This window comes from Mus pahari, chromosome 15 (assembly GCF_900095145.1).
Source record: "Mus pahari chromosome 15, PAHARI_EIJ_v1.1, whole genome shotgun sequence".
NCBI lineage: Eukaryota > Metazoa > Chordata > Mammalia > Rodentia > Muridae > Mus > Mus pahari.
In genome coordinates this window covers 75433818-75447330 of record NC_034604.1, presented here as the reverse complement: position 1 = coordinate 75447330, position 13513 = coordinate 75433818, and the positions used below count along the sequence as shown (strand labels likewise).

Here is a 13513-nt window from a genome sequence, read left to right as displayed (position 1 = left end):
GATGGTTGTGAGCCACCATGTGGTTGCTGGGATTTGAACTCTGGACCTTTGGAAGAGCAGTCAGGTGCTCTTACCCACTGAGCCATCTCACCAGCCCCTCTTCTGTATTTTTTTAAGGGAGTTATTTATGTCCTTCCTAAAGTCCTCTATCATCATCATAAGACGTGATTTCAGATCTGAATCTTGCTTTTCTGGTGTGATGATGTATCCAGGACTTGCTATGTTGGAAGAAATGGGGTCTGATGATGCCAAGTAACCTTGGTTTCTGTTGCTTATGTTCTTACGCTTACCTCCTGACATCTAATTTTATCTAGTGCCTCCTGCCCTCACTCTATCTGACTGGGTCCTGTCCTTCCTGTGATCCTGGTTGTGTCAGAACTCCTTAGAGTTCAGCTGTCTCTGTGATCCTGTGATTCTGGGATCCTGGATCCTGAGATCTTGGGTGTGTCTGAGTGACTGGGAGTCAAGCTGCCTCTGGGTCCCTGAGATCCTGGTGTGACCAACCTCCTGGGATCCTGGGACCCTGGTCATGTTAGAATGCCTGGGATTGGAGCTTCCTCTGGGTGTTGTAGGACTCGCTGCAGAGTTTCTGCCCAAGACAGACTGGAAGGGCCCTGTGCCACTTGTCTGGCGTAGTTCCTGTGTGCCTGGGTCCCGCTGGTCCCAGTTACTTCCAGTGTTGGGGACATATATTGTGTCCTCCTCACCTCTGATCCTATGATCCTGGACGTGTAGAGCACCTGGGAGTGGAACTTTCTCTGGGTGTTGTGGGACTGGCTGCGGAGTTTGCGCCCAAGGTCTGCTCAGGGCACCAGCCCAGCCTCAGTTTATTTTTAATTAGAGAAATAGTTGAGCAATTATGAAATCTAAAATTTCTGTTTGGATTCACTATTTTAAAAAAATTATTGGGCTGGAGAGATGGATCAATGGTTAAGAGCACTGACTGCTCTTCCAGAGGTCTTGAGTTCAATTTCCAGCAACCACATGGTGGCTCACCATCTGTAATGGGATCCAATGCTCTCTTCTAGTGTGTCTGAAGACAGTGATAGTGTACTCACATATATAAAATAAATAAATCTTTTTAAAAATTATTATTTTAGTGTGTCAGTAACCAAATAATAGCTTCACCATGTTCTTTGGTAGTATGTAAATCAAAAGATGGTTATACTAAATAATCTGGATGATTATTTGTGTGTGTGTGTGTGAGAGAGACAGACAGACACAGACAGACAGACAGAGCTGTGTCCACAATGCGATGCTTTCTTTTTAGAATTCTGTTCCTGAAGTGAGGCACGTTTTTTTTTTTTTTTTTCTGAAATGCAGTTCGTGCTGCATCTGATCTGCCTTGTCATCTCCTCTCTTCCTTCCTCCACGACTCTTGCCATCTCTAGCTGCCTGTTTGTGTCTCAGAAGACAAAAGTAAGCCAGATCTCCATGCAAAGGTGCTGAAGGCTTACTTTGCACGCGTGTAGCCAAGTGTATTCATCAGGGTTCTCTAGAGGAATAGAACTTACAGAATGAATAGCTATATCCATCCATCCATCCGTCCATCCGTCCATCCATCTATCTGAAGGGAATTTATTAGAGTGGTTTACAGTCCATGTTCACCAATGACTGTCTACCAACAGAAGGTCCAAGAATCCAGCAGTTGTCCAGTCCATGAGGCCGCACGCCTCAGCTGGTCTTCTGGATGTAGGCTCTAATGCCAGGAGAGGAATGGACTCGCTAGCAAGAGCGAGAATGAGCAGGGAGAGAGAGCAGGCGGGCTTCTTCCATGTCTGTACAGGCTGCCAGCAGAAGGTGTGGCCCAGGTTGAGACAGGTCTTCCTACCTCAAAAGATCCTGATTAAATATGAATCTTCCCACTGCAAATGAATTAATTAATCAAAAGTCCCTCACAGGTGTGCTCAGCCCTTTTTTGGTTTTAATTAGGTCACAGATGTAGTCAAGTTGACAACCAAGACTAGTCATCACACCAAGGAGCCTGTTGTTTGATTGTGTGACAGTTTCCTGACCCTTTGTCATCCACCCTCCCTCTAGCTGACTCTCACACTGCTGCCTCCCTCTCTCACTGGCTCTTTCTTCAGGCTCCCTTTCTCCTCTCATGCCTTCTTTCTGTGTGGCCAGTGAGCTCAGCTGGAGTTCCTGCCTGGGCATGGCTGGGAGCTCTTTACTGGACCCAGGGCACTTATCCATGCCTGTCCCCTAAAGACAATGGCACCTCCTCCTGCTCCTCCAGTAAATATTAGTTGCCAGAAGTCCCCAGCAGGGGTAGGGCTCGTAGGCCCCTCCTTCATCCATAATGATAGTTGAGGGATTCAGTCTTGTGCAGATAACCCCGGCTACAATGAGTTCATGAGTGTAAAGGCTGCATCAGCATCAGCATCAGCATCCGCATCCGCATCCGCATCCGTCAGGAAGACGTGGGTTTGGCCGTACATCTCCCTATCCTCTGTGTCATAGTCTGTTCTTCCCCTCCTCCATGGGAACTTTGTCTTAAATATGCTGTCAGAACACAGAAGACTGTAGTTTGAGGAACTAAATGCCATAAAAAGTGACCTGAATCTTGCCAGATAGTTTGTTCTTTTGATTTTGGTAGAGGCAGGCCATTGTTTTTTAATTCACTCATTCATTCATTATTGATTGATTGAGTCATTCACTCATTCATTCACTTATTCATTTCTTCATTGTTGAAAGATAACTTTCATTGGTTTTGTGGAAGATGGCAAGGAAAATTTTATTATTATTTTAAAATTGTTACTTAAATTATTTTGTATTTTTGAGACAGGGTCCCACTCTGTGGTGTTGGCTGTCCTGGTACTTGCTATGTAGGCTAGACTGGTGAACTCAGACCTGTTTTTGCTTCCTCCTAAGTATTGGGATTAAAGGCATGCACCAACACCACCCAGCTTTAACATTACTTTTATAGCAATTTTAGGCATATAGAAGCTAATAGAGTTCTACAGTCACCTCCCTATTGTGCCTCAGTACCAGTTTCTCTTGTTCCTGACCAGCACATGCACTGCTGTGGCACTGCTGTGACAGTGTATGTGAGGAGTGGGCTTGCATAAATCACTGTTGACTGTTAGGGTTACCTTTGATCATGTGCATTCTGTAAGTGTAGACACTGTGTCACCTGTACAGTGTGTGGCTGAGTCCTTGCAGTGCCTTTAAGAGCCTTTGTACCTGGCATTTCATTAGTTCTTGCAGGAATCAGGCTGTATTTTCCAGAACTTTCTTGGCTGTAGCATCTCAGACTTGTGTTAAATATTTTGACAATACCAACCTCCTTCCCTTTTTGCCTGTTTCTCCGTCTCTCTTTAACATTATGCTTTTTAACATTTAGTCACCTGTTTTGGTGGATAATGGGGGGATGTTGGTAGCCACCACCCCTCACATGAGAGCCCTTAGACTGTTGTAGAAGGGTTTGTTGAGTGAGGTTTTTTTTTTTTTTTTTTTTTTAAGATTTATTTATTTATTATATTTAAGTACACTGTAGCTGTCTTCAGACACTCCAGAAGAGGGAGTCAGATCTTGTAACAGATGGTTGTGAGCCACCATGTGGTTGCTGGGATTTGAACTCTGGACCTTTGGAAGAGCAGTCGGTTGCTCTTACCCACTGAGCCATCTCACCAGCCCAAGTGAGGTTTTTAAGAGGCAAAGTTCTATCTCACAGAATTCATTGAAGAATTACATTTCAAATTTATGTTTGAAAGGCAATAGCTTTTAATATCATTAAGGGTTGTTCCCTTAATGTAGTTTGTGTTCAATTGGAAGTTGTGTTTTAATGAAAATGTCGCTGTATTCCAGGCCACGATCTTTCAGACTTTACCTCTGCAGCAGGTGGAAGCCCAGGCCTCTTCAGTGTCCAGTGAGCAGAATTCTCAGGCAGTGACTGATGTCATTCAGCAGCTTCTGGAACTATCTGAGCCAGGGCCAGTGGAGGCACAGCAGTCCCCACAGTCTGGGCGACAACTGAGTGTGACAGTGGGCATCAACCAGGACATCCTCCAGGTGACGCGCGCTTACCTGCTGGGCAGGACTCACATGTGGGTCTCAGAGTCAGTCTGTTAGTGAGCAGGCAGATGCAGAGACACTGGTTAAAGATGTGCTGCACTGGAAATGGTAACAGTAAAAGGAAATATGCCTATACGATTACCAACAGGAAGTGCTGAGATCTAGATGGCTCATTAATCTGTACATGTAAGAAAAATGGAAACTCTTTCTTAAGTTATTTTGTACATGAACTGATTGGATAGGGGTAGCTTTTTAAAATAGCTTGTCCTGTTGAAAGAGTTGGAAGAAGTACCCCTCTTCCTGAGGTGCAGGTGGACTATTTAGAGCATCCTAGGCATGTATTATTGTGTGCATGGCCAGCACATCTGGGCCAGAGCGCTGCATTTGCATAAGTGCTTCACCTCCACTACGGCGGTGTTCTTCTCTCTGTACCTCATGATAAGTTTGGTGGGGAGAAAACTCAGGAACTCTGGACTGGGTGTGTCTTAAAGGTGTTCCTGAGGTAATTTGTGTCCCAAATATGTTTAAAGACAGCCCAAGTGGTCTAAGATTGCTGAATGTTAATCCTTTATTTTGAATTCTATTTATTTAAGAGATGTAACTACTTATGCCATGTTTTGGGTTGGGGTGAAATGTCAGATGTTAGAAGGGTTGTTGCAGCGTCTTAGAGTGTGCAGTCTCTTGGAACTGTGGAGTTTATCTCTTGCTGTGGTGTTAGAGATCTGTGGGTAAACTTTATGGCATCTTGGGATAGCTTTTGGTAGGCATATTTGGGGTGTCGCCTTTTCTAACCTCATAGTTTTGTTCTGTCTCAGCAAGCCTTAGAAAACAGTGGGCTGTCTTCACTTCCAGTTGCAGCTCCTCCCAGCGACTGCAGCCATGCTCAGACGGCTACAGTGTCCACGCAGAGTCCACACGCCTCCAGTGTCTCTGCAGAGCAAGCTGATCCCATGGATGCAGAGCAGGAAAAGGGACAGGAAAGCCCTGAAAAGACGGATAAGAAAGAGAAAAAAATTCTGAAGAAGAAATGCCCGTTCCTACCTGGTAATTTACTGAGATGTTCAGACCCTCCATCTGTTACGATCCTCTTAGAAAGTGAGCCCCCCCTTTTCTGAAGTGTTCTCTTCATGGTGTGTTCTCAAGCTGAAGTGCAGTTGACTGGTGTTGAGAAATAAAAGGCGAACGACCTTCTGATGAGTTCTCATGTCTTCCTTAGCTCAGAGGGCTGCTTTCTTGTGCCAGTCTCAGGGTGGGCCTCAGCCTGTCCTTGTCTTCTTACCAGCTCTCCATCCATTGCCTCTTCAGCTCTGGCTTTGGCTGCTCCTTGCCCTGTGGTCCCTTGTCTCACTGTGTCCTGCAGACTCTCCTCATTCTTCCCGGGTGCTGCCACTGGTCCTGCCTCAGCTGCCAGCCTGGCTGACCCATGCCTGCTCTTTCCCTTTGCTGCAGGGCTCCTCGCTCCGCCCAGCCTGGGCTTGGTCTCCTTCCTGGCACTGATCTAGATGCCATTTTTCTTCACAGTTGGGTCCCTGCTGTCCCAGAGGTGCTCTCAGGGACTTTTCTGCAGCTGTCTCTCCAGACTGACCTTAGTGTGCTGTGTGCATGGAGGCTCTTAACTGAGCTCATTCTGATCCATCTTTACACTGGACTGTTGGGTGGCTTGATCCTTGCTGGGGGATGCTGGGCTGACTGAGCCAGCATCCTTGCTGCACGGTACCTCTCTAGGTGGACTACATTTTCCTCAGTTGGCTCCCAGGCTACATGTTGCTTTTTCACAGTAGCAGGCATTCACCAGGAGTCCTGTGTAGTTCGGATCTCTCATGTGACTCTGCAAGGCTTAGGCAGCATGGCCGTCTCTCTCTGTGGGCATATCCTTCCCATAAAATGCCTTGTGAGTAGGGAGCCTGGGTTCTCATTCAACCCAGCATTGCAACACTGTTCTTTTATTCCCCTTGATCTGCCAGTTGCTCTGTGTGAGGAATGGGATGGTCAAATGAAGCATCTGGGGCTGGAGAGATGGCTCAGTGGTTAAGTGTACTGACTGCTCTTCCAAAGGTCCTGAGTTCAAATCCCAGCAACCACATGGTGGTTCACAACCATCTGTAATGGGATCTGATGCCCTCTCCTGGTGTGTCTGAAGACAGCTATAGTGTACTCTTATACATAAAATAAATAAATCTTTAAAAAAACATAAATGAAGCATCTGACTTTGGAGGTCTGTAAGGAACAAAGACGAGAAAAGCTGTATTTGTGTGCATGTACTTCTAATGAGCAGATGCAAATTCAAAGCCCGTGGTGTGAAGTCTTTTTACCGGAGTTATCGAAATCTTGTGTAGTTTGTGCTAAATTAGAGACATTCGCAGACCTGTCCGAAGACCACTGAGTTAGTGAGTTGCTTGCTTCATTGCTATGGATACCAAGGCTTTGAAGGAAGCAACCTAAGCCTGGAAGAGATGATTTTGGCTCATGGTTTTAGATAACCTTGGTGGGGAGAGTGTGGCAGCCAGCATGTGTGGTGGCTGGTCACATTGCATCTCCACGTCAGTCAGGAAGCAGAGAGTGAACTTTCTCTTTTCTCATTCAGCCTGGGTCTCCAGCATATGGAATTCTACCATCCACATTACCCTAACGTTCAGGCGGCCCTTTCTAGTTCAGTTAGTTCTCTCTGTAAACAGACACATTTACAGGTGTGAGTCTATAATGAAGAAAATTAACCATCAGAGCATCTTTATATCCGTGAGTGTAGTTTTCCTCCTCCTGGACCCTCTTGTATTGGATTCTAAGGATCTTGTGAATTTTCTGTTGGATTTACTCTTGTGTCATTCTGTTTTTGTTTTGTTTTGTTTTGTTTTTGCACTGTGTTTAGATTGCATTTCCTGTTTGTTGTTGGTATGTGGAGAGGTGATAGAGTTTTGTCTATTGATTATGAATCCAGCAACTTATAATGTCTCTATTGTAGAAGGTTGACTCTAGATGATTTTGTGTTTTCTGTGTTGACAAAAAATTGGTAGATGACTTGTTCATGTGTGTGTGTGTGTGTGTGTTTATGTGTAGGTCATAGGATTACCAGCTGAATTCCTTCCTCCACCATGTGGGTTCAAGGGGTTTAACTCTGTTCAGACATGGTGCCTTTACCCATGGCTCTTTTTTGTGTATATGTCTGTCTATGACCTGTGTACACATTAGTGCAGGTGCCAGCATAAGCTAGAGGTCTCCAGTCTCCCTCAAACTGGAGATACAGGTGGTTGTGGGCCACCTGGTGTGGGTTTTAGATCATCTGTAAGAAGAATATGTAGTCTTAGTTGCTGAACCATGTCTCCAGCTCCCATGTAGACATTTTTATTGTGTAAGAGCAATGACAGTTTTGGAGTTCTTTTTTTGTTTGCAAAATGTTATACTGGTATAGCCATGGCTGGTCTGGAACTCATTATGTAGCCTAGATAGCTTTGATTCTCCTGCTCTGCATCCCAAATGATAGACTCGCAGGCACTTGGCTAATTCATTTTGTTGTTGTTCCTGTTTTTGAGATAGGGTCTCTCTACATATAGGTTGGTTTTGCATGAAGGTCTGAGTCAGCTTCCTGAGTGCTGGCATTATAGGTGAACCCCATCATCCCCACTAGTGTTCCCCTTCTTACTGGACTAGTAATCTTTCTCATGGGGAATTGTGTTGCTTCCTTCTCAGTTTCCAGGGAGTGAGTTGAATGCCTCATGCCCAAGTCAGATTTAGGAAGTGCTTCTTTTCTGTGCTTATTTTACCAAGTCTGTCAGGCAGTCATGTTACAGATTCCTAGCTTTCTTCCCCTGCCTTGTGTTCTGATCATATTGGAGTGTGGTAGATTATAGTAGTTGGTTTATTAACGTGGAACAAATCATGTTTTATTTAGGTTATGATCCTTCTTCACTCTCTTCCTCTGCAGGGAGAGAAGTAGGGATGGATAGAGCCACATATGCTAAGCACTGAACTTCTTAGCCCTCACTTCACTTTTCTTCTTTTTTATAATGCATTGCTAGACTTGATTGAACTTGTTAATTTATATTTACTATAATATATATGTATACATTTATACATATGCATATGTTTGTAAAAGAAAATCCCAGAATTCCTGATCTGAATGAAGCATAGGGAGATCTAGTCCTTGTGGCCCGGTTCCCTCGAAGCAGAGCTGGGAATAATTATTTGAGACATATTTTGCTACGTTATGAGTCATCTGTAGCACACCTTTGCGTCCTGTCACTCTCTTTGCTGAGGACGCTGTCCATAGCTGAGGGCATATGGTAGATGGGTTGTTGTCAGAATCTCTGCAGAGCTTGTTAAGGCACCACTAGTTGTATCCTCCAGGGTAGAAGATTACTATAAAGGTGCCAGAGAACACTCAGGGTGATGTACTTATGAACAGATATCCCTGTGGCTCTGCAGAGGATTTACCAACTGTGAGGGAGGGAGAGCACCTTCCTGGCACTTGGACATTGACATTCAGCTTCTCCTTGGATGGTAGGAATCAGTCCCATGGCATCCTCCGCTGCACAGTGAACCACCAGAGGTACTTGAAGGAACACACAGTACTGACTTTGCAGTGCCAGCTCTTGAAGTGCTGGTCAGAGGGCTGAGTTTCTGTCATCGTTAGGATACCTGTCTCTTAAACTGGCCTTGCTGTTGGGGAGAAGAAGGAGCTCCTGGCTTCCTTCAGACTTTGCACATGTGACTGAGGTGGTAGACACAGGACTTACTGGTAAATGTGCTGGGTTGTTTTATGTCAGTTTGACACGAGCCAAATCATCTGAGAAGTAGGAGCCTCAATAAAGAAAATGCCTCCATAAGATTTGGCTGTAGGCAGGCCTGTGGGCATTTTCTTAATGTGATTGATGGAGGAAGACCCAGCCTATTGTGGGTGGTGCCATCCCTAGGCTGGTGTCCTGGGTTCTGTAAGAGCAGGCTGAGCAAGTCATGGGGAGCAAGTCAGTAAGCAAAATGCCTCCATGACCTCTGCTTCAACTCCTGCCTCCAAGTTTCTGATGATGAACAGTGATGTGGAAGGGTAAGCTGAATTACTAACCCTTTCCTCCCCAAGTTGCTTTGGTCATGGTGTTTTGCTGTAGCAATAGAAACCCTCACTAAGATAGTAAATAATCTGGTATCGAAGAAGCACATTAGCTCTGTTTCTAAGACTATCTTCTTGTTTAAATAATTTGAAATTTTATTTGAAAGTATGTATGTGTATTTGTGTACAAATGGGCACAGGTAGCCATGGAGGCAGGAAGAGGCTGTCTGAACACTAGAGCTGGAGTTGCAGACATGTTTTGTGAGCTACCTGACGGTGATGCTGGGAACTGAACTTGTCTGGAAGAGCAGTACATGCTCCGAACTACTGAGCCGCTCACCATCCCCACTGAGATAATCTTTTGTGCATTGCATTTGAAAATTGCCTAGAATTCCTGAAACAATTCACAGGAATTTTAGAGGAGCCTATTTTATGGTCTGCCTGCTCTTGGGAGCTTTGTGGGGTCATCTGGCATGTAATAGCCTGGTTGAGAAAGTCTGTCTTCTTCATCTTATGTCGGCGACAGCTTTTCTCTCAGAGTTGGAAGCTTTACCGTTGTCAGTCAGCAGCTTCCTTCTCGTGGCTCTCATTTGTCTCCTGAGTGTATTCACTGTCTATAATTAGCACCTACTGTCTCACCTATGAACATATGATCATCACTTACCTCAGGCAGAGGGAACTCTAGCATTCTGTCAGACGATCCTCAAGAATGTGCGTGTTGTGTTTCCTGAGAGCAGAGGGATCTTGAAATCAGAGGAAGTGTCTGCTAAAACTCACCTAAGAAAGCTGTTGATCGGATATGTCGAGGCTCAGCTCTAAAGTTTTCCATATCTAGTGAGAGTTAATTTTTAAGTTAAATTTAATTTCTAATTTTTATTTGTGTATATGTGTATTTGTATAAATATATGAGATGTGTGTGGCTACATGTTGAGACCAGAAGAGGGCAACTCCTCTGGAGCTGGAGTTTCAGGGTTAAGAGCTGCCTGGTGTGGGTACTGGGAATTGAACTCAAGTCCTCTGCCAGAGCAGGAAGCTCTCTTAGCCACTAAGTCATCTCTCTAGCCCTTCTAACAAGAGTGTCTGCATGTTTGCTGGTAGAAGCTGACTGTTGACAATAGCAAAGTCTGAGTTACTTCCTTTGAAGTAGTAGTGATTGGACCAGCCCCATAAAATACTGTGCGCACATATAGCAGACGCACTATTATTGTTATAGCTGCTACAAGTCTGGAACCTGTAGGACTGGGAGCTCAGCAAGCAGTAGCCAGCAGCAATGTCTACAGCATAAGAAAGCCAGTTTTAGCCGGGCGTGGTGGCGCACACCTTTAATCCCAGCACTCAGGAGGCNCAAGGCCAGCCTGGTCTACAAAGTGAGTTCTAGGACAGCCAGGGCTATACAGAGAAACCCTGTCTCGAAAAACCAAAAAAAAAAAAAAAAAAAAAAAAAAGCCAGTTTTAACAAGGACACCTAGTGCTTTTGTATTCCATGAACATGGCTTCATCTTCAGCAAGATGTTGAAAGGTGAATTGTTTATCATTAGTTTCTTCATGATAACCAACGTGTTTATGTCTCCATTGACGTTTTCCTGGTGTAAGAATCCCAAGCTGCTTTGAAATGAAATACCAAGATTCCCCTAGTAAGAACGGTCTCCTGTGAAGAGCAGGATCATCTTTAGTTAGTCACTGCAATGTCAGGACCACTTTTGTTTCAGCAGCTCCAAGTGCTTCTTACGCATTCTTGATATCCAGTCTACATCAATGAATCCAGCTGACTATTGGTGACTGTCCTTCTGCACTTGTGAGCCTGAAACATCTGGCCAGGAGGGCGACATCTTTCTGGTGAGTGCTGGCGAATCTAACACAATGGAGTACTTGATTCAGAGGTAGACAGTTACTCTTTGTCAGTGGAGGTGTAGGAAAGCATCGTATGTGCCCTCCTTCCAAGAACCGCAGCATGTACTTGCCAGATGCAGGGACTGCAGAATCCCTCGATGCTCTGGATAGGCCTACCATTTTTCTGTAGTAGTTAATCTTGATTGCCAATGTAATTGGATCTAGAATTGCTTTTGGAGATCAGTGAAGCACCTCTCTGGGTGTGTCTGTAGTGTGTTTCCAGGAAGGATTAACTAGAGGTGAGACTTAGCGTGAATGCCGGTGGCACCAACCCACAGGTCTGGATGAAGTAAAGGGGAGAGGAGGAAAACCATTAACTGCACAGACAGGCATTCTCTTTGCTTCCTGACCAGCATGGCATGGCTGCTCTGCCCTGCTTTGCTCCTTACCATGAGGGACTGACACTTATGAAGCCACTGGGTAAATGAACCCTGTTTGAAGCGGTATGTGTCAGGTATATGCTGTGGTGCTGAGAAGGTGACTAACACTGTCTCCCTTCTTGTCCTTGGCTATGGCTGCTGCCAATGCTGGGGACGGAGTGGGCTAAACCATGTTCCTAGGTGTTGTCTCTTGGTGAGCTGCCTGAAAAGTGAGGAGAACGGAAAGGTCTCACATCGATCCTGGCTTCAGGAACAGCTAGCAGAGAGCCATTTTGCTGCCAGGAATTCTCCTCCTCTTGAGTTAATCACATGCCAGTCACACATGAGTTTATGAAATATCTTAGCACTTCTAATGCTTTACTGCACATCCATGGTTATGTAGTTAGACCTTCCCTCCTAGAGAGAGCTGTCATGTAAGGGACTTGTTTGGTTCTTTTAGAGCTTGGGATAGGATTTGACATTTGAACTATGCCAGGCATCCTCTTTGGGACAGCTGCATTCAGGTTCCAGGACCTCTCACATGCCAGTTTCCTTATCCACACACGGGGTAAATGATGGAACAGATAAGAGAGCTGAGTGAGAAACTGTGTGCCATGTGTGGCCTGGTACCTAACACGTACACAACAGTGCCTAATGAGCATGTGTGCTTAGTTATTGTCTGCAAAGAAGGAACCTGGTCATGTCGTTCCTCAGAAGGTACTGCAGATGGCACAGTAAAGGTGGAGAAGCAGCTCTCTTCCTTCTGTGAACAAGGCAAGCATCCAGATAATGTTTTTGGCGTGAATGATGCCATACATGTGTTTTGCTTTTCAGGTTACTGTTACCACTAAAGATTTCCTGTTAAGATTTCCTAAAGATTTTATTTTTTCGTAATGCCCGATGAACATTTAGTTTTCTGGATGTGGCAGAGTGTGTATGGCCTGTGCACTGTTCACTTAGTGGGCGTGATTATTTCTCATCCACTCACACAGCACTGCAACAGATGCATGTAAATGTTTTCCACTTATGCTGATTCATCTTCAGGATACAGATTTCAAAGAATAAATTCTATGAACTTTCTTGGTTAAGTTTAGTTACTCATTTTTGTTTGTGTGTGTTAACATTTTCTTAAAAGGTCTTAGTTTTGAAATAATTCCAGTCTTATTAGAAAGGTTTCTAGCACAGGGGCCCCTATACCATTCATTCAGGTTCTCTAAAGTGAGTTTTCTAAGTGATTCATAGATACAACCCTTTCACTATAGATACCTTGATGCATGTTTCTTCAAGTAAAGGATGCCCTCCTGCGTTATTATATGTAACACTGAACATTAGGACATTAAATTTGACTAATAATATTATCCAGTCCGCAGGCTATTGAAATGTACTCTGTGAGTAAAGCACTTGGTAAGGAGAGAGAAGCATGCACATACTTGTAGTTTTCTGCTTTTAAGACAGGGTCTCAGGGAAACTGTGTAGCTCTGAGCTGTAGCTGAGCGTGCCCCTGCACTTGTGATCTTCCCTGTCTCCACATCCCCCATGTGGCCAGGGTTAGAGGTGTGTACATTGCTTGGAAGTTTACTATGTTGAATGGACTTATTTGGAATTCTTGTTTCTTAACAGTGTCTTAAAGAGATTATTACCAAAATTTTGGGACTGGTAGGCCAAAATGATATATTATTGTAATTTTAAATTTATATTTTCTTTTAAGGAACAAGGGTGACAGCACCACCCTGCATGTTGAGCAGCTGCATATTTATGTTGGATTAATTCTGGTTTTATTGGCCCTTGTACTTTAAATAAAAATTATATTTTCATCTTTGTGGTACAAATTCTTCTTAGGTTGCCTTTTTTATTGGCTTGGGAGAAATGTTTTCTGTTTATGAAGCTAAGATTTTCAAGCATGCTCTGCATTTTGAGCCTTGCAACCTTCACATTTCAACAATGTGACAGAAGCATGGCTTTCTCTTTGGAGTTTTAAATTATATTTGTCTGTCTGTCGGTGTGCTTGTGCAAGGCTGTGCTTGTGGAGTTGGTTCTTTCCACCATGTGAGTCCCAGCAATTGATTTGAGACTATTTGGCTTGGCCGCAGGCACTTTTGCCAGTGCCGTTGGTGTTTTCTGGCTCTGAGCTGCCTAGATTAGAATTAAACATGAGAGCGTTGTTACACTTCTCATTGCCTGGGCACTGCTGTTACACTTCTCATTG

At 44.4% G+C, this 13513-nt stretch overlaps 1 protein-coding gene across 2 annotated transcripts in view; it reads left to right on the top strand.

The window, feature by feature from the left end:
• Window positions 1–13513, top strand: part of Znf236 (zinc finger protein 236) — a 104978-nt gene that overhangs the window by 28313 nt on the left and 63152 nt on the right. For both annotated transcript variants that reach the window (XM_021214523.2, XM_029546912.1), the window contains exons 8-9: window positions 3811–4014; window positions 4833–5061. In XM_021214523.2, coding sequence (XP_021070182.1) covers window positions 3811–4014; window positions 4833–5061 — 433 coding nt within the window. The remainder of the gene's footprint in view (window positions 1–3810; window positions 4015–4832; window positions 5062–13513) is intronic.